At 43.9% G+C, this 25,758-nt stretch overlaps 1 protein-coding gene across 4 annotated transcripts in view; it reads left to right on the top strand.

The window, feature by feature from the left end:
- Positions 1–25,758, top strand: part of ARHGAP10 (Rho GTPase activating protein 10) — a 256,881-nt gene that overhangs the window by 51,916 nt on the left and 179,207 nt on the right. For 3 of the 4 annotated variants that reach the window (XM_074993204.1, XM_074993205.1, XM_074993202.1), the window contains exons 2-3: positions 23,446–23,541; positions 23,631–23,692. The exons of the other annotated variant lie outside the window; for it this stretch is intronic. In XM_074993204.1, coding sequence (XP_074849305.1) covers positions 23,446–23,541; positions 23,631–23,692 — 158 coding nt within the window. The remainder of the gene's footprint in view (positions 1–23,445; positions 23,542–23,630; positions 23,693–25,758) is intronic. 4 annotated transcript variants of the gene reach the window in all.

Below are 25,758 nucleotides of genomic sequence, written 5' to 3'. Positions count from 1 at the left end.
AGAGGTGTAGGTTGGATATTAGGAAAAACTACTTCACCAGGAGGGTGGTGAAGCACTGGAAAGTGTTGTCTAGAGAGGTGATGGATTCTCCATCCTTGGAGGTTTTTAAGTCCTGGCTTGACAAGATCGTGGCTGGGATGTCTTAGCTGGGGTTGATCCTGCTTGAAGAAGAGGGCAGAAATAGATGACCTCTTGAGATCTCTTCCAGCCCCATGATTCTATGATATAACATCGTCAAAAGCGGGTGGGTATAGCATCAAGTTTGAATTAAATTCAAATTAAGCCTACGGTAGAAATGCTATGTCTATTAATAGACTTTATTAGCCTTCAGAGGTGTCCTGTATGTATTCCACAATACCCCACAGTCCTCTGCTCTGGCTGCTTCCATCCCTGCTGCTCTCCAGGTGTGCAGGAATTAGGTAACAGGAAGACCATGGCTGTGGGGTCATGCTTGTATGAGAGGCTGAAGACTTTTTTTATTTGCTATTGGTGCTGTGAGCGCATCGACCAATTAAAAATAGCCCCCAAACTGACTTCATTGTTCTGTCTCTACCTTTGCTCAGCTCTTGGATTTTTTTTTTTCCCCCAGGGCTGGTACCAGCCCTGCCCCACTGCATCACTTGGCAGCTAGGCTGTTGTAGGGGGGTGGGTCATGCTTGTATGAGAGGATGATAAATTTCTTTTCTGCGGTTTACATTTGTGCAGGGGTTCCCCCTCCTTCCCCCACAGATGCTAATGCCATATGGGTAGCCCCACGATCCAATTAAAGGATGTGCCTCCTGTTCAGCGTGGACCATGCTGCCAAGCAGCACCATGTCCTGAGTTGCTCATGGTGAGGGCTCCAAAGACAGGTCAGATTTTCTGGGGCTTGCTGCCATCAGGTGACCATGTCAGCTGGCTTTGCAGCCACAGACCCTGTGGTGATGGGGAGGCCAGCCCCCACACAGTCAATCAGGACTGGCACCCTGCCTGAGCAACAATGCTTGTTCAAATTTGGTAAGCCGCGTCCCCCGTGTTGGACAACTCTGTGTAGCGAAGTGAGAAGACAAAAATCCTGTTTCATAACTTTTTCTGTCCTTCTCTTTCTTCAAGCTTTGGCCCTCTTAATTCAGGGAAAAATGGCTGGAGGGGCAGTTGAGAAGACACAGACACGTGCTGCTTTTTGTAAAATCTTTGATGTTTCAGTTGTTAAAGCAAGAGATTTCAGTTAATTTGTCGATCTTTGTTGATGTCCTGCTTTTCCTTCTTTCCTTCTGGAAAAATGGCTGTTGGATTTCCACAGGAGAGCAATACAATGTGGGAAGATGACATCACATACCCACAACCACTTGGGGGGCATTTTTTTCCCCTGTGCTGCACCAGTGAAAATACCAAGACTGCTGCAGTGCTGAGGGAACTGCGGGTTAGGTTCCCACAATGCACTGCTGCAACAGTTGATGTTTGACAAGTGAGTGTGGCATCAATAAGTTGACTTTGTGGGGAGGTAAGGGTTGTCAAATTGAAATTTATAAAACCCAGTATTACAAAATCAATTTTAATAAATTGAGATTGATATCATAGTGTAGACATAGCCTGATATTCACGAATCGGAATTTGATCCTGTTTTGGGTTCGATTAACTCTTGCTGCCACAAAGTATGAAAATACATCTACCTGCTGCTGCAATGGGGTTATTTAGGTGCCCATATTGCAGAACCTACCCTTTGTTGAAAGAGCAGCTCTAAACTGGGAATCCAAGCAGTGGAGGGTATTGGGGTGTACATGATAGTGAATTCCACAGACCAACTTCTGTTGTTATGCCAGTCTTTTTGCCTTTGACATCCATTTTTGGATGCTTCTGAAGAGGTGGTTGTGGATGTCCCAGCTGCAGGCCATGTGTAAATGACTTGTCTGCTCTCTAGATCCCTCTGCCATGGTTTGCATAAAGTAACTGGACATGTCAGACTCTGTCAACAGTGTGGAGACACAGTCTCTGTGCTCAGAAATAGTTATTTGCCATTTCAGTTGCAAAGATTATCACTGTAGCCCATCCAGTTCAGACTCTGGTGTGCCAAGCAATCAGTGTTTAAATGAAGTCTTCAAGGGACTTGTGGACCTGGGCAACCTCCCCATTCCTGCTCATTCTCATTTCTTCTTCAGCCTGTTTCCTCTCTGATTGTAGAATTTTGCTGTCCTCCCCTATTCGTTTTTCTACAGTTTCTCTCCTGGGTTGCATTATCATCTTAAGGCAGTTTTCCCTTCTGCTTTTCTCACTCTGGGATTCCATGGCAAACTTCTATGCGTACCTCCAAAACTTAAGTTTCCTTCATGCTACTTTTAACCCCTTCCTCTTTTGAAATTTACGTAACATCAAACTATAGCTGAAATGAGCAAAATATAGAGTCCAGTGGTGATCTCACCTTAGAGGCCATGTATCTATGGTTCACCTGGCCATTTATTTAACCTAAAGAAATAAGACTTGTTCAGGGTTAGTTTTATGTATTCTCAAAACTAGTATTTACATTTTGTGTTAAACATGGAGTGTCAACTTTGAGAGTTCCTGAGGTATGCCTGTCAGCCCTTTGCCCCCCAGTCCCACTCTCTCTCTGCCTTTTCTGCCCAAGTCCCTGCCCCCCACCTCCTTCCACCGCCATCTTCACACCACTGTTCCCCCAACTTCCCATCTTAGCCCCCACTTCCTGCCCCATTCTGTCCCTTCTCTTGCTTCCCACCCCCATGTCTCTTGCATGCCGATGAACACCACGTGTGATTAGAAAGATGGATTGTACATGTACCTGTGAGCCCATAAGCAATCTTAACATTCTATTTTATCTAGAAATGTTGCAGGCGCATAGTTCTAGGATGGATCAATCCCTGCTGCTATAAGCACTCCAGTGTAGACCTTCGTAGTGATGGGAGGGGATCTCCTAACCTGGAAGAATTCTTCCTTTGACCTAACACCACTGTCTGCATTGAGGATGAGGTTGATTTAAATACTTCATTCACAGGTTTAGATTTTTCTTATCTCTGAGTGATATAGCTGGGTCGACTAACTCTTTTTAGACCTAGATCTAGATTTGAAATCTTCAAAATCCATGAGTGAAACTTGTGCATGTAGGGTTCTTTTCTGACATCATAATATTCAAATTAAATATTACAAATGTATTTTTAAATGTGCAAACCCATAAAAAGCAAAATAGTTCTGGTTCAAAATTGAAATCCCAAAAAGGGCCATTTTGAAAGAATCAGCAGTTTTAGTGGGTGTTTGTGCTGCCTTTGCTCTCTGAGTAAAAATGAGGTAACCCACACTGGAGTTTGGTCAGCTGCGGTGAATTGAATGACATCCTTCCACAGTGAGACTTTGTTCTCATGTGTAATGTACTTGTTAGTAGAAGATGTTTAGCTGCAACCACCAGTTGAAACAGGTGCTCCTTCCTTTTACATGGTGACAGGTAGTAGTATCAACCACGAGAGGGAACAGATATTTGCTTTGGTATCTGTACTCTATGGTTGCTTCTCCAGTTCATGCTCTCTCCTTGCTGGACTGCAACTGCAGCAGCTTTGCACCTTAAGCTATTTTGTGCTTGCTTGTGATGGACGCTCACATTTAACAGTTGAAATAGACTTTGGTAAAAAAGTGTAAAGAAAAAAGAAACAATGAAAGGGATGAGGTTTTGCCTTCTTTTAGGCTGCCCTCTTTCATTACCGTTAAGTCACATGACTGTTGATCCAGTGCACTGGCAATAGATGAATGCAGCATCAGCATTAAAATAATTTGTAGTAATAGCAACCCACCCCTGCTGGGAGTCAGCAAATCGTGGTCCCAAGTAAAAAGGAAATACTGCGTATACAGAAGAAGACGAGAAATGTTGTCATTGCAACAGATAGTTTTAAACAGGGGGACTCTAGGAAAGGGATTCAAAGTCATGGGGCGGGGAGTCAGAAAAGACACATGTAGAGGCTTCAGCAAAACAATGATTCATAAGGAGAAGTTACATGATGGGAGTGAACAGTGGGACCCTGAACTAAAGTCTGTTGAAACCAATGGAAAGATTTGTTGACTTTAATCTGCTTTGAGTCAGGCCCTAAATGGTAAGAAAGGGAAGAAAAGAATTAGATTAGGCATTGATAGGACTCCACAAGGGCACAGCATTGTCAGCATGAATAATAGTGGCCTTATAGCTGTGGGCAGCTAGGCAGGTTAAAAGCCTTCTCCCTGCCTTCCGCAGTGGTGCCACTGTCAGGCAGACAGCTGCAGAGCAGCTTCATGTTTTGCTTAACTCACGTTACGTGCAACTTAAAGCCATGTATTTTGGGGGTTTACTGTATAAATGATTGAGCTCAGTTTCCCCGCCCCCCCCCAACCGAGCACCAAGTCATTTATGCAACACAGAAGCTGGGCTTAAAATACCGAAGGCTAAACTAGCTGATGATACCTTCTTTGTGATATTTCTTTTCTCTTTGTTGTAGGTATTAAATAGCATTTCACCTTACAGATCTTAAAAATCAAAGCTATAGGCAGTTTTGAAAGTGCCTAGTTGGTAGAATACTCCATTTACAAAGTGATTTTTAAATTAATATTTAGTTAATTCTTTTGTGATTAGACATATTGAGCGTTGGTAGGGTAAATACCTTCTTTTCTTTTCCTCCCCTCATGTTTGGCTACTGTATTTCCAGTTGCCAAATAGAGGAGCTGGTAGGGGAGGAGTACAGTTCATATGACACCACCATACCTGGGCTGCAGCTCTGCTGCAGTGTCTTCAGAGCTGGGTGGCCAGTCAGCAGACACCAGTCTCTGGCCACCCAGTTTGAAGTCAGCGCTGCCTCCAACAGCCGCTCACAAGGTGGAAATTCAGTGAACACTCATGCCATTATTAGAATGTGCTACGAATTGCAGTTGTATCAGAAGTAGTGTTTGTACACGCATTCATATTTCAAAAATCATGCATGGAGGGAGACTGGACCAGTAAAATAAAGGTCATATCTGAGAAAACTCAGACATATGGTAGTGTGAAGGCCTCTTAGGGTTATTTGTAAGTCTCTACAGTTTACCTTGAGCAAATCATCTGGTTCAGAAAATTAGAGATATTTTGCTGCAATGCCCAGTTACAGAGTGCTTAATTTTGTTAGATAAAACCTCACACTACTCATCTTGTACATCTCCAGATGCATCTTGTGGTCCTAATAAATTTCTAAACTAAAATTATACACTCTTCTTCCTCCTCCAAATTCCCTACCACCATGTGGAGGGTTGATTGCAGGAAGTGCCTAGCTTAGTGTTTCTGTGGTAGTGCTGCAGACTTGCTTAAATTAGTGTGTGGTGATTTTGCTGTCCGTGATACACTAGAATCCTTTGGTATTCCAGCAACACTTTTATGATGCAGCGTTTGTTGTGTTAGAGTGAAGTCATTGCTTGGATTTGCCAAGCAGTCTGGAAACTGGATATCTTGGCAGAAAAATACCATAGTTGCTCTGTTTTATATTAAAGCCAGTTTATATCTCTAGTAGGAGACATGGTAAATACTTAGTCACTATTCTCCCCCTCCGCCTCCCCAAAACACTCCACCCAAGTCATCAGTTTTGAGGTTGGAAATAAGTTATACTGGTGTAGCTTTCAGTCTCAACTGCAGTTACTCTGAATCAGGATGATGCTGTTCTGTTTTATGCATTGGGACACCGGCCCCGTGTACATCCTGCTATATGGCCTTGGTCACACATCTGGTAACCACTCTCCCAGCTATTAGAACAAGTCAGAGGGTTTTTGCTGGCACTGCTGCACAACTGGTATGGAAGGTCTTTCATGGCTTTTATCCAGTGAAGTAATTTTTCACTCCATGGAACATTTCTGTACATAGACATATTCTACAAAATATCATTCCTGTATTGTGCTGGTAAATTATATGCATTGGTAAAGGTAGCAACTGTTGCTTAGAATTATTCCAATTTTCAGATAGTTGGCAGTTTTATTATTACTTATTTGTACTGTGGAGGTGTCCAGGAGCCTGAGTAAAGAGCAGGGCCTCGCTGTGTTAATATTGTAGAAACACACAACAGAAGAGTGGTTGCTGCCTTGAGGAGCTGCCAAGCTAAGGCTACGTCTACACGTGAACGCTACATCGAAATAGGCTATTTCGATGAATAACGTCTACACGTCCTCCAGGGCTGGCAACGTCGACGTTCAACATCGACGTTGCGCAGCACCACATCGAAATAGGCGCTGCAAGGGAACGTCTACACGCCACAGTAGCGCACATCGAAATAAGGGTGCCAGGCACAGCTGCAGACAGGGTCACAGGGCGGACTCAACAGCAAGCCGCTCCCTTAAAGGGCCCCTCCCAGACACAGTTGCACTAAACAACACAAGATCCACAGAGCCGACAACTGGTTGCAGACCCTGTGCATGCAGCATGGATCCCCAGCTGTGGCAGCAGCAGCCAGAAGCCCTGGGCTAAGGGCTGCTGCACACGATGACCATAGAGCCCCGCAGGGGCTGGAGAGAGAGCGTGTCTCAACCCCTCAGCTGATGGCCGCCATGGCGGACCCCGCTATTTCCATGTTGCGGGACGCAGATCGTCTACACGTGCCCTACTTCGACGTTCAACTTCGAAGTAGGGCCCTATTCCTCTCCCCTCATTGGGTTAGCGGCTTCGACATCTCGCCGTTTAACGTCGATGTTAACATCGAAATAGTGCCCAACACGTGTAGCCGTGACGGGCGCTATTTCGAAGTTAGTGCCGCTACTTCGAAGTAGTGTGCACGTGTAGACACGGTCTCCATGTGTCAGCTGTGTGGAACTTGTAATTGAAACTTTCCAAACAGACATATTTTAATGAAACTTTTCCTTGCTTTTAACATATTTATCCTTTAATTTTAAATGACCAAGAGTGCAACTCTTAAACATTATTCAACAAGGGTAATTGCTTGACTCCTACACTGTTATGTAATTTGCTCTTTGTAATCTGAAAGTGGTGTGAACAATCATTCCTAATTCAGAAGATGTGCTCTAGATTGTGGAGGAGGGTATAGTTAGGGCACTGCCTGAAACTGCAACTTGACTTCTGAAAGAAGCCCTGCTGCTTTATCTCATGTAGGGGAGTACCATGTTCATAACCAAAATACCTGATGATGCAGATGAGAAGGGAGAGATTATGTTAACGATTAATATTGAATATAGGGAAAATAGTGTTGGTGGTATAGAATTTATAGAAAATCTTCTTGGTAACTCTATTTAGCACCAACTCTTGAAAGTTAGTAAATGCAATCTGTATCTGATAGTTAAAGCAGTGTAACAAATGTTCATATTCAGCAAACCAAAATTAAAGGAAGACTTAACTCCCGTGTTAAGAAAAGAAATACGTGAGATGGAACCTCTGGGCATTTTATACAGCTGGATTTTAAAGTAGTATATTTGTTAGGCATTTTTTTCAGACTGGTAAAAAGTACAGTAATCCCCCCCCATGTGCGATTTCGATTTGCATTTAACTCACATAAGTTCAAGTTAAGTGCAGATTGAAAGCACTCCAGCCCCACAGCTGGGAAAGCAGGGAAGAAGACCCGCTGCAGCAGCTGTCCGCCCACTGGCGGGCAAAGAGCTGCTGCAGTGTGGTTTCTCCCAGCTGGGAAAAACTGCACGGCAACAGCTGTCTGCCTGCCTGGCTACCCCAGGTGGGGGAGCTGGGGCGGGCAGACAGCCCCAGTGGCATGGCTTCTCCCCAGCTTCCCTACCTGTCCTTCCCCTAGCCATGTGTTGGTCAGTTTCCCAAGTCCTGCTAGTGGTGGGGAGAGGGAAACTAGGCTGCTGCCTGGTTCCCACTCCCCACCATTCTGGGAGCCAGGAAGCTGGCCAGCTGGGGTGGGCTGGTCAGTTTTCTGGCTCTTGCAAGCCCAGGGAATCTGGGAACCAGGCTACTGCCTGGTTCCCATCTCCCCCAACTTGCACAAAATTTGAGTGACATGGGAGTTGTGGGGAGTGCAACCCCGCGTAACTTGGGGGTCTGCTGTGCACGTAGTGGAAATATCATTGCCATGTAATTAGAAGACCAAAGTAAAAATAAAGCATGCTTATGATCTCCACTATGTGTGTATATACATTTATGTTTGTGCGTTTGGTTTATTTGATCCTGGAAAGATTGGAGACTATGTTCTTTGTTGGTAAGTGCATTCACACCTACATCCATGCACACATACACACATACCCCCTTTCCGCACTTGTTCCACAGTGAGCAATTTACCTCCATAAATGGAACAGTAAATTTTGACTATTTCTTCATACAAAAAGATAAACCACAACAAATATTAAAACAGAATCCTTATTGTGCTGTTCCTTGTAAGATTCCTTGCTTGGTGTTAACACGGAAATCACTGGTTTTTAGAAATAGTTTTTAAAAATTAAGTCTCCTCATACAATAAACAATCATTTTATGAGGGCTTTGGCTCCTGGTTCCACAGGCTTTGGGGTATAATTACATGGGACTTATTGCTAAACAGCATACCACATTCTGGAGCTATTACCCCTGTGCTGTTTGCTTCTTCTTAGAATATGATAGTGGCCGTTGATTGTTCAAAGCCACATTCTGATGGGTTGGTTGGCTACTGTAATGATGTTGCATCTGACAGGCAGCTCTTGCTGGTGCACAGTTGGAATCTAATCTTAAAAACATGTGGGTGGGGGTTGTAAATTGAAGGGTGGAGGAAAAGCTGAAGAGTGAACAGTGATAGCTTCCTCCTGGTAAATTGCCAAACTGCCATTTCAGTGGCATTTTGTACTGTTCTAATTTGCTTGTTTAAAATCTAAACTGGGAGCTTTTCAGTGTTCTATATTCAGATGTAATTAAAAAAGCAAGTGAATTGAGTGCCGCACAGTAAACTGCCATGAAGGGGCTGCCGGGCTTCTGGTAATTAAGGCTGTTTACACTGGCGATGTGCCGACCTATTCCGTGTCCCGTGGGGGCACGTGGGGTTTGATACAGCGGGGGTGGGGGGGAGGAGTGGATGGCCCGGGACCGACCACCCCACCGCTATAGCAGCTTTATATAGTGTAGCAGCAATATGTGATTCAGTGTATCTACTTTAAAACCTAGGTTTCCACAGTATTATGAGTACCAGGAACAATAACACTGCGATTGTGAGAACCACAATGCCCTGTGGCTGTTCTAAGTCCCAATAATTCTCTATATAGCCCCAGCTAGTCCAGCTAGTGGTATTTACCAATAGTGATTGATTCATTTATTCATAACTACAATTACTTAACACTTGTCTTATATTTATTTATTTGGCATAGGCTAAACACTAGGTTACATATAGCTGTATATAATTACATGTGACTTACCAATAACATCCAGTGCTCCCGCATCTCACCAACAACTACGTTACAGCGGCCCTTCAAGCTAGAGGTACGGCTTGGTTGGGACCTTTTGTGGTGGTGACGTCCGGGTGATCAGGCCGGGGTCTGCTGTCTGGACTGGAAGTTGCTAGCCTCCATCTCGTGTCCAGGAGCCCATACCCTTGTCCCTGCTAAATCACCTTTTATACTGTTTCTTACCTGGGGGTTCAATACCTGGCCAATTAAAGCGTTTGTTACCTAATTTGGGCTTTCTATCCTCCCTGCCTCTCAGAACATGTTACAAGATTTTCTCTGTCCTTGGTCATTTTCTGAACCTCCCCCCCAGGACCCTCTGGTATTGCACAACCAAGATGTTCTCTTTGGGGGACTTCCAGCTACTTGCCCCAGCTGTTCACTTTGGGGACTTACTGTCTGCTTGTCAGGATGTTCTCTTTGGGGACTCTCCAACTACTTGTCAACTTTCTGATTTCTTTCTCCTGGCCTGGCTTCAGACCTTCCCGCCGTTGTATGATAGCATTCCAAGATGGAGTGTATGGTCATTCTGCCTTGCGAGTGAGGCCCGGCCACCAGGTGCTCATGCTCCCACATACACTAGAGGGTTTTGTTGACAAAACCCGTGGAGCGTCCAGATTCCCAACTGTGTTCTGTTGACAGTAAGTCGACGGACTGCAGCACGTTCATCGATATCTGAACCCCGCTCCCCATGAGGAAGAATGCTGCTGACAGAGATCCTGTTGACAAAATGTGGGTCTAGGTTTGCCGCTTCGAAGTTGCCATGGGGGAGAATTAGCTCAATGAAGAGCTGCACGTGCACCGCAGCACTTCATTTGTAATCAATCTCTTGACACCTTACTTACCATGCTCCCTTCGAAGTTGGGAGCTAGTGCAGACACCAGCCTATGTGCAGCAGAGGGAACTTTGATCTGAGTTAGTAGGTGCCAACATCAACTCTTCCCCTCCAACACGTCATGTAGACTTGGGTACGGAGAGAAGACGCTTCTGGGATGGAGTCAGCTTTTGAGAGCAGCAAGGACTACCCTAGGAGAAAACAGAAAGGAACACAGCAGGATGAGAGGGCCCACCCTTCTGTGCTGCCATACTCTTTTGCTTGCTCTGATGAGGTCTAGTTTTTGTGCTTCTTGGCCTGATCTAGCTCATGTTGAAGCTGATGGAGAGACTCCCTACCGGGGCCTGTGTGCTGTGGTGATCTCCTTAGAAATTCCTAAAGTAGACACTTTGCGCTAGATTTTCAAAGGTTTTTAGATGTTAAAAATGGGGGTAGGCACCTAGTGGCCATTCGTCTTCTGATGTAGCTTTTGAAAATGCCAAGTTTTTGCAGGTATTTGGGCATCAGATATAGCCACAGCTCCTGCTATGCTGTGCTGCGTTTTTCCTGAAGTTTGTATACAAGACTGCATGTGTAGGGTGCCCTCAGGGCCATGATCATCACAAGTTGTACCTTAGGACTTGTGTGTTAGTGTGCACCACCTAGGGTGTGAATTCTAGTATGCATAGGATGACCTGAAGAGAAAACAAGATGCCCCCAGCTGCTTGCCCTAGGGCCTTTCTCGTGCTGTTGCTAGTTGCAGGAACCTTGTGTTCCTCACCAGGGTGTTATCTTGTCCCTGTGCCCCTGCCCCTATGAGGCTATTGTCTGGTTGCTGGAACACTGCGAAGACCTGGTTCCCACACCCTCAGACTTGCCTTGCCTCCCCTCTGTTTTGAGGTTGGGGAAAGCTGGCATCTTTCTCATCCCCCTGCCCCACACCTCGCTTTTTTGACTTTTTTGGGCATTTGTCCTGTTTGCTCTTGCCTGTGGGGAGTTGCGTGGGTGGTACCGGTGGGTGCGGGCAATACAAAGATCATCCTGACCTCTCTTCCACATGGCTCCTCTGGACATGTCACCCACTTCCAGGAGCCCCAGGGAAGCAGGGCAGCCAGGGAGCCTGAGCCCTGCTCTGCTGCCGATCGGGAGCTGCCTGAGGTAAGTGCTGCCTGGCTGGAGCCCATACCTTGAAATTCCCCTAATGTACCTTTGCCCCAGCCAGGAGCCTCCTCCTGCACCCAACATCCCTCCTGGAATCTGCACACAAACCTGCTCCAGCATACCAAGCCCTTGTTCCAGTCCTGAGTCCACTTCTGCACATCAAATCCCTCATTCCCAATGCTGCTCAGAGCCCAACCCCCTCCACCCCAGCTCTGAGCCCACACCTGCGCTCCAAATCCCTCAGCTTCAGCCTAGAGTCTCTTCCTGTACCACAAACCCTTCATCCCTGGCCTCACCTCAGTGCCTGCGCTCTTAGCATCAGAGCACTTCATCTCCACCTCACTCCCTTACCCCAGCCCAGAACACTCTCCTGCACCCTGAGTTCCTCACTTACAGCTCGGTTCTGGAACTCCCCCTTCTTCCTCTCTACCACCCTGCCCCAGCCTGGTAAAAGGTGAGTGAGGGTGGGGGAGGAGGAGCAATGGGGTTAGGTGGTGGAGGTAGAGTGAATGGGAGTGTGGCCCCAGATAAGGGGCAGGTCAGGGATTGGGGCAAGGGTGCTTGGTTTTGTGCGATCAGAAAGCTGGCAAGCCTATTAGTGACTGATGAAGTCAGCAAGAGCAGACAGGAGCAATGCCTCTTTGGTGGCAGGAGAGTAGGGGTTGGTGGGACAGGGTTAAAAAGTGACTGTCTCAGCCAAAATGGGGTGTATAGTTATGCAACGGGGATATGTGCTCACCCTAAGTGTGAGCTAGTGTGTTACACAGCATCTGGCTGCATAGCTCCTGCTGGCCTACACTAAAAATTCCCTCACGTGCACTGAGTCCCATTTGAGGGAACTCCTTGAGTGGGCCAGAAAAGTCCACATGGTCAGTGTGCAATATGACGACATGCACTAATGCAGAGTGAAGACCATCCCGTGTTTACAATATTGTGTTTACTCTTCTCTTATGTTCTGCCTTTTACAGAGTCACTCGAGGATTCTCTGAACCCCTCATGCCTTATGCTGCGTTCCTCATTGCCTTGTGCAGAGCGTCTGATATGGTGCTCTTTGAAATGAGAGGCAAAGCTAAATTTAATCAGGGGTACTCATTTGAGGCAGACCTCACCTCCAGCCTCAGCAGTTTGTGGTTGGTTGTGAGGCCTGTGTAGACTGTGGCACGTCAGGCTATCGATTATACTGTATATACATTTAAACTCTGACGTGCTGAGAGAAAAATGTTGACTTTGTGTGGGGAAGTAGGGCACTACGCGGTGACGTTGCTAATCTTTGAATTCCTTACTTGGGTAATACTTCAGTTTCCTGTGCCTGCTTGGATTCCATCTCATTTGAGGATGAGGCATTGAAATTATACGATATAAGCCAGCGGTCAGCAGTCCACCGGCACGTATGCCTGGAGTGGCACATGAGACAATTTTCATCGGCCTGTGAGGTGGGAGGTCAGCCCCCGCCCTCCTCCCTCACGTAGCCAGGAGCTTGTTCAAAGCCCTGCCACCCCGGGATTAACAAAAGCCCAGCTAATTGTGCCAACTACATGGTAAAGCTCTGCATCTTAATTTATTTACTAGTGAAGCTATTATAAGTAGGGTCATTAGTGACTTTAAAAAGTATCTCTGGCACTCAGACTGCACATAAAGTTCAAAACGTCAAATTTCAGCACTCTGCCACGGTCAGCTTGCTGACCCTGGACCCCTAGGCCCTTTCTCTGGGTATTGGAAATCTGCTTAAATTTCGTGTATCAAACGAATGTGGGGAACTGGTGGAAATGTAACATAATTTCTGACCCTTTGTGGCTTTAGTATGACAATGTTCAAGAGAGGGAGCCTGGTGCTCTGTAACCGTAAATATGCAGTAATGTTGAGTACTTGTTTTGACAAGTGCAGTCGTCCTAATATTTCAGAGTATGCTGCAAGTTTGATCTCCTTGTTGGCTTTGTCTTCACATGTAAAAGATTCCTTGATAGGAAGTGGCTCCATACAGCTGACACTATTTTCAAATGTATGCTGTTCAGAAGGAGAATATATTTTGAATGCCTTTTTAAAGGGGGTTGTTCATGTATATATTATGTGTTTTAACACTGACATTTCAGAAGATTTCATAATGTACATCTTTACAGGGCATTTGAAAACATTGCTTGAGTAGAATACGTTTTAAAGATAATTTTGCTGCATGTGTATTTATTATGGGGGGAGAAGATAGCATTTCCTGTATTTTGGCCTAATACTTTCCAGTATGAAGGATTTTTGTGGCCTCCTTACAGAAATATTAATATTTCCATTCTTTGCAGCAGGTATTTTATAGTTAAATAGGTGGAAAGATTGATCAGGCTAGATAAGTGTCTTTGGCTTGTAAAATGCGGTTTAGGTTTCTCTGAGATGGAAAATGCCCATTTCTGTTTTCTTGCTTCTTGAACTCAGAAAACTTTGGCAATTAATAATTGAACACAAACATTCTAAGTTAGGGTACATCATGACATGATGAAAACACTGCACTGGGAAAAAACTTGGGTGTTGGAATGTTTGGCAGATTCCCTTTACTTTCTCTTGGTAGAGGGAGCCCTTCAAAGCCAAGGTAACCAGACTCCTTTCTTTAGATAACAACCTGCTGCTGTTGTCAATAAATGAAATTAGTCCTGGTGGTAAAGGGTTGAGAAGTCAGTGCTACAGGCCTGAAGGCGCACTTTTCAAATCCTGTTCATAGTGCAAAGTTCTTACATTAACATGTTATAGAATGTTTGTTTTTATATACAAATAAACAACATTAAAAGGGTAGGATTTAGGTTTGAAAAGTCAAGCAGTGAAAAGGTAGGAAACACTTGATTTAAGGTTGCTAATGAAACACTAGTTTTGCCTTCATGTATGCATGGCTGTGACCACACTTGGCCAAAACTTCGAAATGGCGTGCTAATGGCCAAATCGAAGAATACTAATGAGGTGCTGAATTGAATATTCAGCACCTGATTAGCGTTTGCATGCTTTCTGGCTGTGGCACTTAGAAAGCTCCACTTTCGAATGCATGCAGCTCAGTGGGGGTGCTTTTTGGAAGGACCCTGCACATTTTGAAATCCCCTTATTCCTCTCAGCTGAGGGCTGAGAATGGACCCCTGTGTAGCTGCACCGCGCGCATTTGAAAGCAGTGCTTTCGAAGCACTGCCACCAAAAACCTGCGAATCCTAACGAGGCATTGAATATTCAATTTAGCGCTTCATTAGTATTCTTCGATTTGGCCATTACCATTGCCATTTCAACATTTTGGCCAAGTGTGGCCACAGCCTATGTGTTTGAGGCAGATTTTAGTTACATGATCACCTTTTTCCCCCCCTTTCCTCTCCTCTCCTCACCCTGCACCCCAACATAACAATTTCTTCATTCACAGTATATAACATGAACACACAGTGGCACTGGGCGCCTGGATACCAGCAAAGAATGTTTAACTGATTCACTGACCCATTGGCAAATCATTCAGGGACCATGGAAGTGAGAAAAAAAACCTTCACTGATGTGGTCTTTGACTGTGGGATGGAATGGGAGGGAGGGTGCAGGAAATTGAGGGGTCTGAGCAGGAGGGAGTGTTCAGGACCAGGCTATGGATGGTCAGTCTGGCCAGAGCGGGGTGCAGGAGTGGGCTTCAGGGTGGGTGATCCATATGGAGTGGGGTGCAGGAATAGGTTCAGGGTGGAAGGGTCAGGGTGGGAGGAAGGGTGCAGGAAGGTTTGGGGTATGGAGTCTAAGGGAGGGGCCAGTGTGAGCGTGCAGGGTTTCAGAGGGAGGGTCAGGAGCAGAGTGTGGGTGTGGAGTCTGGACAGGTGCAAGAGATGGGTGGGTGGTACAGGTGGGAAGTGGTTGAAGGGTTTGTAGTGCAGGGTCTGTGTGGGAGGGGGCTGGGAAGAGGTACAGGAGCAGTCAAGGGGAGTGGACTCTGGGTGACTGGGGTACAGCTTACCTTTGCAGCACCCCTAAATGCACATGGGTTTGTATCTCCTGCCTCTGCTCCCAGGCAGCAGTACAAAGCCTCCGGCCACTTCTGCTGAGTTCTTGCTGCTCATCTGGGGGAACAGCAGCAACCAGCACCGGAGCCTGATGCTGCTTCCTCCTCTCCCTGGCCTCATCAGAGCCCCCGGTCTGGATCCAGACGGTAGCTTGCCTGAGCTGATCCGCGGGGCTCAGGGCTTCAAACCCTCCCTGTGCTATGGAGGATAGCCCTGAGCCTTGGGTCTAGATCCAGGCAAGCTGCAGTCAGCACCCAGACCATGGACCAGGGGTTCCCTACCCCTGCTTTTGTTGCTGCATGTTGTGATTTGTATAATATCTGCAAGGTGGAGAGAGAAATGCTTCCACCATTGCTCTGTGGTTGACCTTTGGAAGCACATATTTAAGAGTTTGCCTTGCCAGCAGTTGCCTAATTTTTGCACCATCTAGTCATTCTTTTTTTTTTTTTTTTGATGCCGGGGAATTTATTTCGGGATTTACATCTCTGTACTATAAGGCAAATAAAATAATGCTTTAATCCATACTCCATTATGTAATAGCGCACACAACTAAAAAAATTGAAAGCTTTTGCATGTTGGTTCCCCAGCTGTGTTTGTGTGTCTTGCTGTCCCTCCTTTGCTTTCAACCTACCCTTGTACAATGTACAATGAACATGGGACCAAACTGACTGCAGTACGGTCTTTGGCAGTTTCCTCATAGATCATACGATTTTGCAACTGACTTGTTGCAAGTGTTAGTTGTGCTTGTACTAAAGTGTAGAGTAGTAATAGTGTCCTTGACCCCCAATAATCAAAACGTGCTAGTCAAAACATGACAAATATTTCTGCTGCAGAGCAGGGTATTTAGGGAATATGCTATATATTTTCATTGGCATACAAAATATTTGTCTTAGTTTCTATAATCTGAAGTCATAACTTTTTCCCTGGAAAGCCTACAAGTGTGCAACACAGTCTACAAAGATGCATTGAAGCTGATACTGTATCTTAATTATGTAACAGCAACAAAGGGTCCTGTGGCACCTTATAGACTAACAGAAAAGTTCTGAGCGTGAGCTTCCGTGAGCACAGACTCACTTCATCAGATGCACAGCATCTGTGCTCACGAAAGCTCATGCTCAAAACTTTTCTGAGCACAGATGCTGTGCATCTGATGAAGTGAGTCTGTGCTCACGGAAGCTCACGCTCAGAACTTTTCTGTTAGTCTATAAGGTGCCACAGGACCCTTTGTTGCTGTTACATAATTAAGATACAGTATCAGCTTCAATGCATCTTTGTAGACTAACAGAAAAGTTTTGAGCATGAGCTTTCGTGAGCACAGATGCTGTGCATCTGATGAAGTGAGTCTGTGCTCACGAAAGCTCATGCTCAAAACTTTTCTGTTCGTCTATAAGGTGCCACAGAACCCTTCGTTGCTGTTACAGATCCAGACTAACAGGGCTACCCCTCCGATGCTTGTATCTTAATTACGTAACTGTTATAAACAGTTGTTTTTAATTTAAAAATGCAGAAAATAAATGAAAACAAAAGTTTGTGTGTTATGTATAGCTACTCACAGCTAGCTCTTCGCCATTATGGTAACCCACCCTTTTTAGCTGTGGCTATTTCTTATTAGAGACACTGTTCTTACTGGCCGTCTCTACACTAGCCAAAAACTTCGAAATGGCCATCCAAATGGCCATTTTGAAATTTACTAATGAAGCGCTGAAATACATATTCAGCGCCTCATTAGCATGTGGGCGGCCGCAGCACTTCGGAATTGACACGGCTCGCCACTGCGCAGCTCATCCAGACGGGCCTCCTTTTCGAAAGGACCCCGCCTACTTCAAAGTCCCCTTATTCCCATCTGCTCATAGGAATAAGGGGACTTCGAAGTAGGTGGGGTCCTTTCGAAAAGGAGCCCCGTCTGGACGAGCCACGCCAATTTCTAAATGCCGTGGCCGCCCGCATATGTATTTCAGCGCTTCATTAGTAAACTTCGAAATGGCCATTTGCATGGCCATTTTGAAGTTTGTGGCGAGTGTAGACACGGCCATTGTGTCTTTAGATAACTTAAGAATTAACTGATTTTTGTATCAGCTGTCCCCTTTGCTATTTATTCTGTTTATTTGGTGTGGTTTTCTGAGGTTAGATAGAGAAAATACATTTTTTCTGTTTTCCAGTCTTTCATTTCCAGACTCTTTTTGCAGGATTGTGCTTCAATGGTTAGTTTTCAGAGTGCAGCAGAATCAGCTCAAACAATGGCTGGGTTTTAGATGCAGTAGAATGAATTCTAACTCATTATCTATGTAAAAAGAAGCACACAGCCAGTAAACTTGTTAAATCCTGACAAAGGGAAGCAAAGTAGGCAACTGCCCCCCGGGCTGTGGGTGAGTTAGAGAGACCCTCGGTCATCCCTTCCATTGCAACAGTAGAGGGGGTTGTTAGATCTCGGCTCTTTTACATTGTCCAGCTGGACTGACAGGCTCCTAGGGGTGTGCTCCTGAGTCCCAGAGTGGCAGTGCTGGGCCTGTGTTGCACCCTGCCCAACAGTGCTCGAGCAAGAGGGAGCTTTGGTGGGAGGGCGGAGATGGGAGAGGAGCTGGCCGACTGCATCAGCAGTTGCTGCAGTTTTGTATCTATATGAGTGAGCCGGGAGGGGAGAGCTGAGCTGGGAATGGATGGGGTCGGGGTGCTGGGAAGAGATGGAGGAGCCGAGCCCTGGAGGCTACAGCCAGGCACAGGACTGCAGGGAGTGAGAATCCAATGGGGGTGGGGGAAGTGGACTGGTAAGGGAAAACTGCATGTGGAAGGGAGCAGGGCTTGCTGTGGGGAGCTGGAGACAGGGGAAAGGAGCTGAGATGGATACAAGACTGCTGGGTGTGTGGGAAGCAGTGCGTGGGGGGAGAGGTGAAGCAGGATGGGAGGGGCACCTCGAGGCAGGTGGGGGATGGCAGTGCCACCTACTGGAGGGCCTCTGATTGAGGGGTGTAGCTTGGGGTTTCTGTGGGCAGAGAATGGGGTCACTTGTGGTTCCATGTGAGGTATGGGGACAAAGGGCCCATTAATTGTGCAGTCCTGTGGCCCCGAATTCCTGTCTACCCACCTGTGTACTTATCCTGAGTTACTTTAGTGTTTCTTCTTACCTACTGCAGTTTCTAGATTTTCAGTTTTATTGATGGTTTTGTTGATGTTGGGATGCAACAGCTTTTTAAAAACATGGATGTTACAATCTTATAAATTCTTCTTCTGAAAATAGGGCTATGTCTATAAAAGGATATTAATCCAGCAAGAAAAATGTCTTGATATGTGAAACTATTTTGTATATGAAAAATATTTCACTCTTGACCTAAAGTAACTTCAATCGAATGCCAAATATTGTGTTTTTCTGTAATAAATTGCAAACATCTTTTTATTTGCAAACTTACTGGGATTGGATTTGACTTTCAGTTTTTAAAAAACTTTTCCTTTTGTGAAAAGTGAGAGGAACTGAAATTTGTTTGTGACTAACCTAAATTAGTTATTAGATAGTTAATAAAAATTGGGCTGTGTTGTCTAGGCAAGTTCCATTAAATTTGTTGCATTTTTAAGAGTCTTGAGCCAAACACAAAACCTGCAGATATGTCTGTACAGAAAATTCCTATAGTTTTAATAAGGATAAAATTAATAGAATTAATACAAAATGTAGAAATCTTCACTGAACCTTTCACTTCACTGTCTACCTATTATTAAGAAACAGAAGCTTTCAGAACAATATTTGTTATCCAGCTTTCAGAGGTCCATTCAGAAACAATAACAGCTGTATTTCTATATTTCTGGGGCTTTAAACACGACCAGACACACACCACAGAGCCCTGCTGCCAATGCGCAGGACGTCTCATCAGGTCTTCTCGACGGGGTCTGTGGAGGACCCCTCTTTCAGAAGTGTGGGCTGTGGAGCATCTACACATGTCCTTTTTCAAAAGAGTATTTTAAAAGGAAGTGCTCTTTCTAATTCAGGATTGGAGGAGTGATTTCGAAAGCCACGCTGTGTTCCTCTGATTTTCTTTCAAAGAAGCGCATTTTGTGTGTAGACGCTCCATCTGCTCTTTTGAAAGAGGGACAGATTTTTCAAATTTACTTGCCAGTGAAGACATAGCTACAGTCCAACACTCATAGAAGTGATGGTGTTTACTTATGTGTAAGGGGAGGTTCTCTGAGGTGTGTGGGCTGTATCTGAATTCCACTACCCATCCTGCTTCCCTTCTGCTTCATATCTTGCCTGATTTGTGGTAAGAGGAGGAACTGGAGAGGCTCCAGCCTGCCCTAACACTTAAGGGCTCAGACTGGAGTATGAGGAGAACAACTGTGCATGTGTGTGCCAATAGACACCACTTACTACAAATCTCCAGACCGGACTGTGGCTTGCATGTGTACTCATCTGTGGAATACAGACAGGGCTCTCACATCTCCAAGAACTTCCATTTACAGGCAATTAACCTCCACGTAAGGTTACCAGACACTTTATAATTTCCTGCTTTCAGTTACTTAAAACTTTGGCAAACTTCAAAACTGCTTGGATTATATTATGCTCGCTGCTCACTTGGTTGATTTTTTTTTAAACACATACAGTTGTGAATATTCAGCTTCTGCAAGCATTAATCTGGTGATGCTGAATGTTTTGTACAAACCATTTTGCTCAGATATTGACTTTTGAAAAGCACTTTCCCATTGCTGGATAGTATATTTTTAAAAAATAAGTACTTACTGCTTTTCAAAGTTAGTGAGAGAGAGAGAGAGAGTGTGTGTGTGTGTGTGTGTGTTTAAGAAGTCGAAAAACAGATGCAAGCAGACATTAAAAGAAGGAAAAAAGTACTACTTTTAATATGTTCTTTTATGTATGCTGGTGTTAAGGCCATATGTCAATTATGAAGCCTTGGTTATTCTGCAGGAGGGTCATTAGATGAGTTCATGCATTTTGTATTATTATTGTAGGCAGAGAATCAGAAGTGCATTTGCTGGCCTGCTTGGTATGTGGTGCCCTCTCAGCATGCAAGGAAAATGTTATTAAGGTCAAAAAGAGCAACTTTAACAAACATTAAACAAAGATTGTTTTTCTGTGTGAATTGCTTTGTTTTAAAGAATATGTGTAAGTCGGTGATTAAAAAAAAAAGGAGACAATGCAATTTATTGCAAAGAAGGACAGTGATGTAATGAACTGCCAGAGACTGCAGTGAGGGTAGACTATGAAAACGGTCAGCATTAGATTAAATCTGGCTGTTGCAACTTGGTTTGAATCTGCTGTCATATATAGAAGACCTAGGAGATCACCTAACAAAGAGCATTGTTACTTTGTTGTTACTTAAAGCAGCACTTGGGATTGGTGACAGTGAAGTTGCTTTTAACATTGGAGTACATGGAGCTGTTGGAATCTGGTGTCGTGTAGATTGGTCACTGCCCAGTAAACAGTGATGTCACAGTGTTAGTGGAGTGATTTTTAAACTGGCACCGTTTGCGGAAGCAAAGCAAAGCCACATAGTCTTTCTCATGAAGTCAGCATGTACTATGGAGTTCTACAGTATTTGTGGCAATCACAACAATGTTTGTCTTTCCTCGAGCAGGTAGACTGTACGAGGGTGAATAGTGAACCAGTAGCCTAATGATTTCCAGAGAAGATTAAAATAGCTACATGCCTTTCAAGGATTTTACTTGAGCCATACTCCTCCAAACCTCAAATAAATCCTGTCCTTCCTCGTCTTCAAATTTCCCCATTCTGAGCTAGACTACGTTCAGTGTCCTGTGTTCACTGCCTTGGGAATGGCTCCCTCTCATACCCCCATGTCTTCACCTGAGTGCTCAAGCCTGTTATCTAATCTCAGCCTTCTCTGGGGGAGGTAAGAGGCCCAAAGTTTCAGGACTTTTTCCATGGAAATGATTATGCACTAGTGATGGTCTCCAGTCACGGGAAAACAAAATCCACCTATGTTAGGAAAATATTTATTTGGCACAGGAAAGAAAAATAGAAATTAATTGTAACATTTTAATAGACTAAAATAAGACCATGCTGGATTCTAGGTAAAATGTACTGAGACAGGACAAGTGGTGACAATCCTCCACTCCTGAAAATAATACTTCAATGCTTCGTTCTTTCCCAGAAGTTATGTACTGGTCATCTTTCCCACAATTCCGTGGCTAGTACTGAGTTGACACATTAGATCAGTTTTTGGTGATGAATTGTTTTGCCCTGCACATGGGACTACAAATAACCAGTCATTGCTCTGATTTCTTTCTTTTTGCTGTGCACTCTCCCTCCACCCTTAGCAACCTTCTGTCTTTGAAGGATTTAGCAGCCCAAATATAAAGCTTGGTATATGGAGGTTACCATGAAGTGTGTTTGTTCTATATTCTCCCTTCTTCAGCTGGGTGAGCAAGGTGCTGTGGGGGCTCCTTGCCTCACGTCCCTTCACCTTTTATTTTTAAACTTTCCCAGGTATCCACATGGCTCAATAATCTGAATAACAAAAGTCCAAACAAAAATCCCAGACCACCGAAAAGTTCTTTTTGCTCCTCTTGGGCTTTTTTCAAGCAAAAATCTGAGCTCAGTTCCTGGTGGTCCTTTCTGTGTACAATACTACTGTTGTTGGTAAATCAAGTACTCTGTATAAACTTCTGTTTTGTTTCTTAATATCTAATCTTGTTTTTCTTTAGTGTTATGCATTGCTAGGTATACCTCTCTATTATGCAGGATATTTGGATATCCGGCAACCTCACGGTCCCAGGATCCCAGATATGAACAAGTTTACCATTTAATTATTTTTATACCGTTATTCCATAAATTCAGTACAGCATCGTGCCCCCCACCTTAAGTTCTAGTTTTCTAGCTCAGACAATGAGTGAGATGGATCTCAGTCTTGATTTTTAAATCATACAATAATTTGTCCTAAGCTGCTTGTAACAGTGAAGCATGTGAACTTATGTACCTTTTGCTTCCAACATTACATGCACCCTTGCATTTTCATTTGAAAGTGCCTTTCTCTTTCTCCTGGTATGGGAGTATTCTTCCTGTGATGACAGTCAGGGTGCTTCCCCCGACCCCGCTTCAGAGCCTGGATGTGGAAGGCAGAATGCCCAGTTGAAGAACCATTTGCAAGAGAGAAGCAAAAACCCAAACAGTGATCAATAGGGATCAAGTAGCATGGTGCTGTCACACAAAGGGTGGGGATGCAGGGAGAAGTGTAAGTGGGAGGGGAAGCAGGAACCAACAGAAGAGATGTGAGAGAAAGGGAGTGTGAGACAAAGGAAAGAGATCATTAAATGTGTGGCTTTTGTATTTAGGTATTTGAAGTGAGTAGTATCCCTTAAATTAATTGATACCACACAGTGTGGTGTAGCATTTGGACTCACAGGTGTCATTATTTAGGAAATTGAGAAAAATTTACAGCAAACTGGAAACAGTATGTGCTAAAGAAGTGTAAGAACAGTTTGTGTTGTTTCAACTTCAACTGATCCTGAGAATAAAATGTTTACACAGTGTCTTATGTAATAGTTGCTCCTAGTCCTCCTGACTTGCATGAGATAGCTAAAAGATTAAAAATTAAATTATTGTTAATATTGTCCGAGTGTGAAAATATAAGAATCTTCACTGCATGTTGAGAGTATGGGGACTTCCATCCTCTTGTCCATGGAGGCCAGCATTTTGGAGCTAGAGGCATCCCAGACTCTCTCTCATTTACCATAATCAGATACTGGAGTAGAAGAGCATCTGTTTTGCTTTCAGCAACAATACTGGATGATGGTTTATAACATTCATTATTATAACTGAGACCGGAATTTTGGCTAGTTAATATATACTGGAGGAAGGAAATAGTATGCACAAAGCAACAGCAGTTTTATGTCAACAGCAGTCAAATACTGTCAATAAAGGCACCAGTGAGAATCTGCTAGGAAAGTTGGAATTATTGCAGTACAAGAGGTTTGCTGTGCTAGGCATTTGCCTTTTTAAATGGGATTTACAAATTGAATAGCTGTGGAATTCTGCACTTCTACTAAAGCGATTCATTTCTGTATAGGACGACAAACTCCTAAGGCCTTTTGAAAGATATCTATATATAATGACATACACTTCTCTGAAATGAAACATTCAAGTAGCTAAAGGCTTTTGTTTGAATTAAATCCTTGTTGTTTGTGTTTCAGATCTTTCGGCAGCCCAAAGAAAGTTTGCTCACTCTCTGAGGGATTTTAAATTTGAATTCATTGGTGATGCAGAGACAGATGATGAAAGATGTATAGGTACGTAAGAGCTCTGTGTGTGAGACACCTGTGTGCATTACTGATTTTTTGTTATGCAGTCCTATTCTGTATTTTTCTTTATGTTACAGATGCATCCCTGTGTGAGTTCTCAAATTTCTTAAAAAATCTGGAAGAACAAAGAGAAATCCTGGTGAGTTGCAACAATGTTTTACTGGGGAAAAAATTGTGTGAAGAATTAAAATAAGAACCAGTTAGCATTGTTTGCCATTATCATAATCAGCCCTGTGTTGGCCTCAGTGATTTATTATTGTGCCATCTCTTCACTAATCTGGATTTACAGATTGCAGGTGCTTCTTACTAAGGGAAAAGGCTTTGAAAATGACGGCTATGACAGTACATTGGCCCAGAATGGTAGTAACAGATTAAATGCAAAAACATATATTGATGTAACATTGTTTGCATATCATATTGAAAACAAAAAAGATGCAAATGCAAAATTTGTAGACCACCTGAAAGAATGGAAAGATGTTTGGACCATCAGCAGGTATTAAACAAGGGCTCCAAACATTCCTTAACCATTTTAGTTAAACCACCTAAGGGAGTGGTGCAGGCTGCATGTGACCCACTGAGGCTCCACCTGCCAACCTCCCCACATGCCTCTCGTGCTTTGGGGCACCAAAGCCCTGCACTTCTTATTCCTCCCACTTCTGCCCTGAATTTCTGGAGCTGCAAATGGCCTGATATGTACTTTGTCCATTCTGTTCCCTCTCCCTTCCAGAGCTGGGACACCACACGTCAGCTGAGGGACAGAGAGCGGGTGGGGTGGGAGCACAGGAAGAGCCCTAGTGGGCCATGGGTTGCTGCAGTCCACTGAGGTCAAGGAGGCCCACTTATGCAGCCCTCTCCCTGTTTTTGGTTACCCATTGCTGGCCTAAGTTTTTTAGCCAGAAACAATAACAGACTCAAGTGGACCAGGCACTAGAGGGTGACAAAGTTAGATTCAGATTCAGATTCAGCAGTTAATTTGTCCCTTGCCATTGTCTCCAATTTTAATCTCTTTATTTTTTTTCTGGCAGTAGCAAACCTAGTGGAGGAAAAATGTCTGAGGTTCTGCCATGCTGGCCTGGGTTGGAGCAGAGTTCAAGTTAATGGGCAGTGAACAGAGAGTGCTTCTGAATTGCCCCAGGATTCTGCATTGTGTGTTAAACATATGTTGTGCTGGAGGGATTGCTTGACGTTGAGATTCTAAGATGAACCATAATTTAAAAAACAAAACAAAACAAACCTGCGTGCTCTGGTGTTTCTTTTGCAGAAGGAGGATGAGAACAAAAGGAAGAAGGCATGATACTGCCTAAAGAAAAGGACCAATTAAAAGCAATTGCTCGGAAAAAAAAAAAAAAAAAGACAGAAAATTACTGAATAACTGAATTTGTTTCATGATTGGAGGCAGCAGTTATGGGGAGTAGAAATAAGGGGCATAGGCTGGTGTTTGTGGTTGATGAACTTGTTCCATTGTAGTTGTGCTATGCAGCAAAATGTTGGGTTTGGCTTTGAGCATATCTTTAAGGAAAACTAACTGTAAAGGTAGCTTTCTTTTTTACCCAGTAAGCTTATTGGCATGTTTTTTGAGTACACAGGTTGTATCCTTGCATCTCTTCTGTTTAATACAATAGATGAAGGATTAAATTGGAGGACTTTTAGTGCCAAAAAAAAAATCCATCTTGTGTGCAGTAGGATTGAGACATTTAGAATGACTTTTCAGCTATCTGCACACATGGTAATATGCCACTACAAGGCAAGAGATGAACATGCGGAACTGTACCACAGAGGGATTAATGCTGATTATGTCTCACAGAACTTATTTTGAGATGTTATGCTCGTTAATTTTTAAAAGTGGATAAAAGCTAGACTGAAAAGTGCTTTAGAAAAAATATAAGATATTCCACTTTAAATGTCAGGCTTCCCTGTTCATGGCTTTTGTTTTAAAGACTCAGTACGTATAAGTAATTGTCCTTTAAATAAATGAAAATAGTTAAAATGACCAAAACTAAATCATAATTATTTGCCAGTAGTCACTGCACATGTATTAAGGTGTATTTTCTTTTTGGTGATCTCTCCTACCCCTGTGTAGGAAGTACTGGCAAATTAACTTTATCATGGCATCTACCTTTCAACTTCAAATCTGTTAACTAATTCCAGAAATTTATTTTAGTGGTTATGAAACTTTTGACGGGTAAATAAAACTTCACTATTAAC

Source organism: Carettochelys insculpta, chromosome 4, assembly GCF_033958435.1.
Source record: "Carettochelys insculpta isolate YL-2023 chromosome 4, ASM3395843v1, whole genome shotgun sequence".
Classification (NCBI taxonomy): domain Eukaryota; kingdom Metazoa; phylum Chordata; order Testudines; family Carettochelyidae; genus Carettochelys; species Carettochelys insculpta.
Note: the sequence above shows the minus strand (reverse complement) of the source record. Positions and strands in the feature narration are given on the sequence as shown.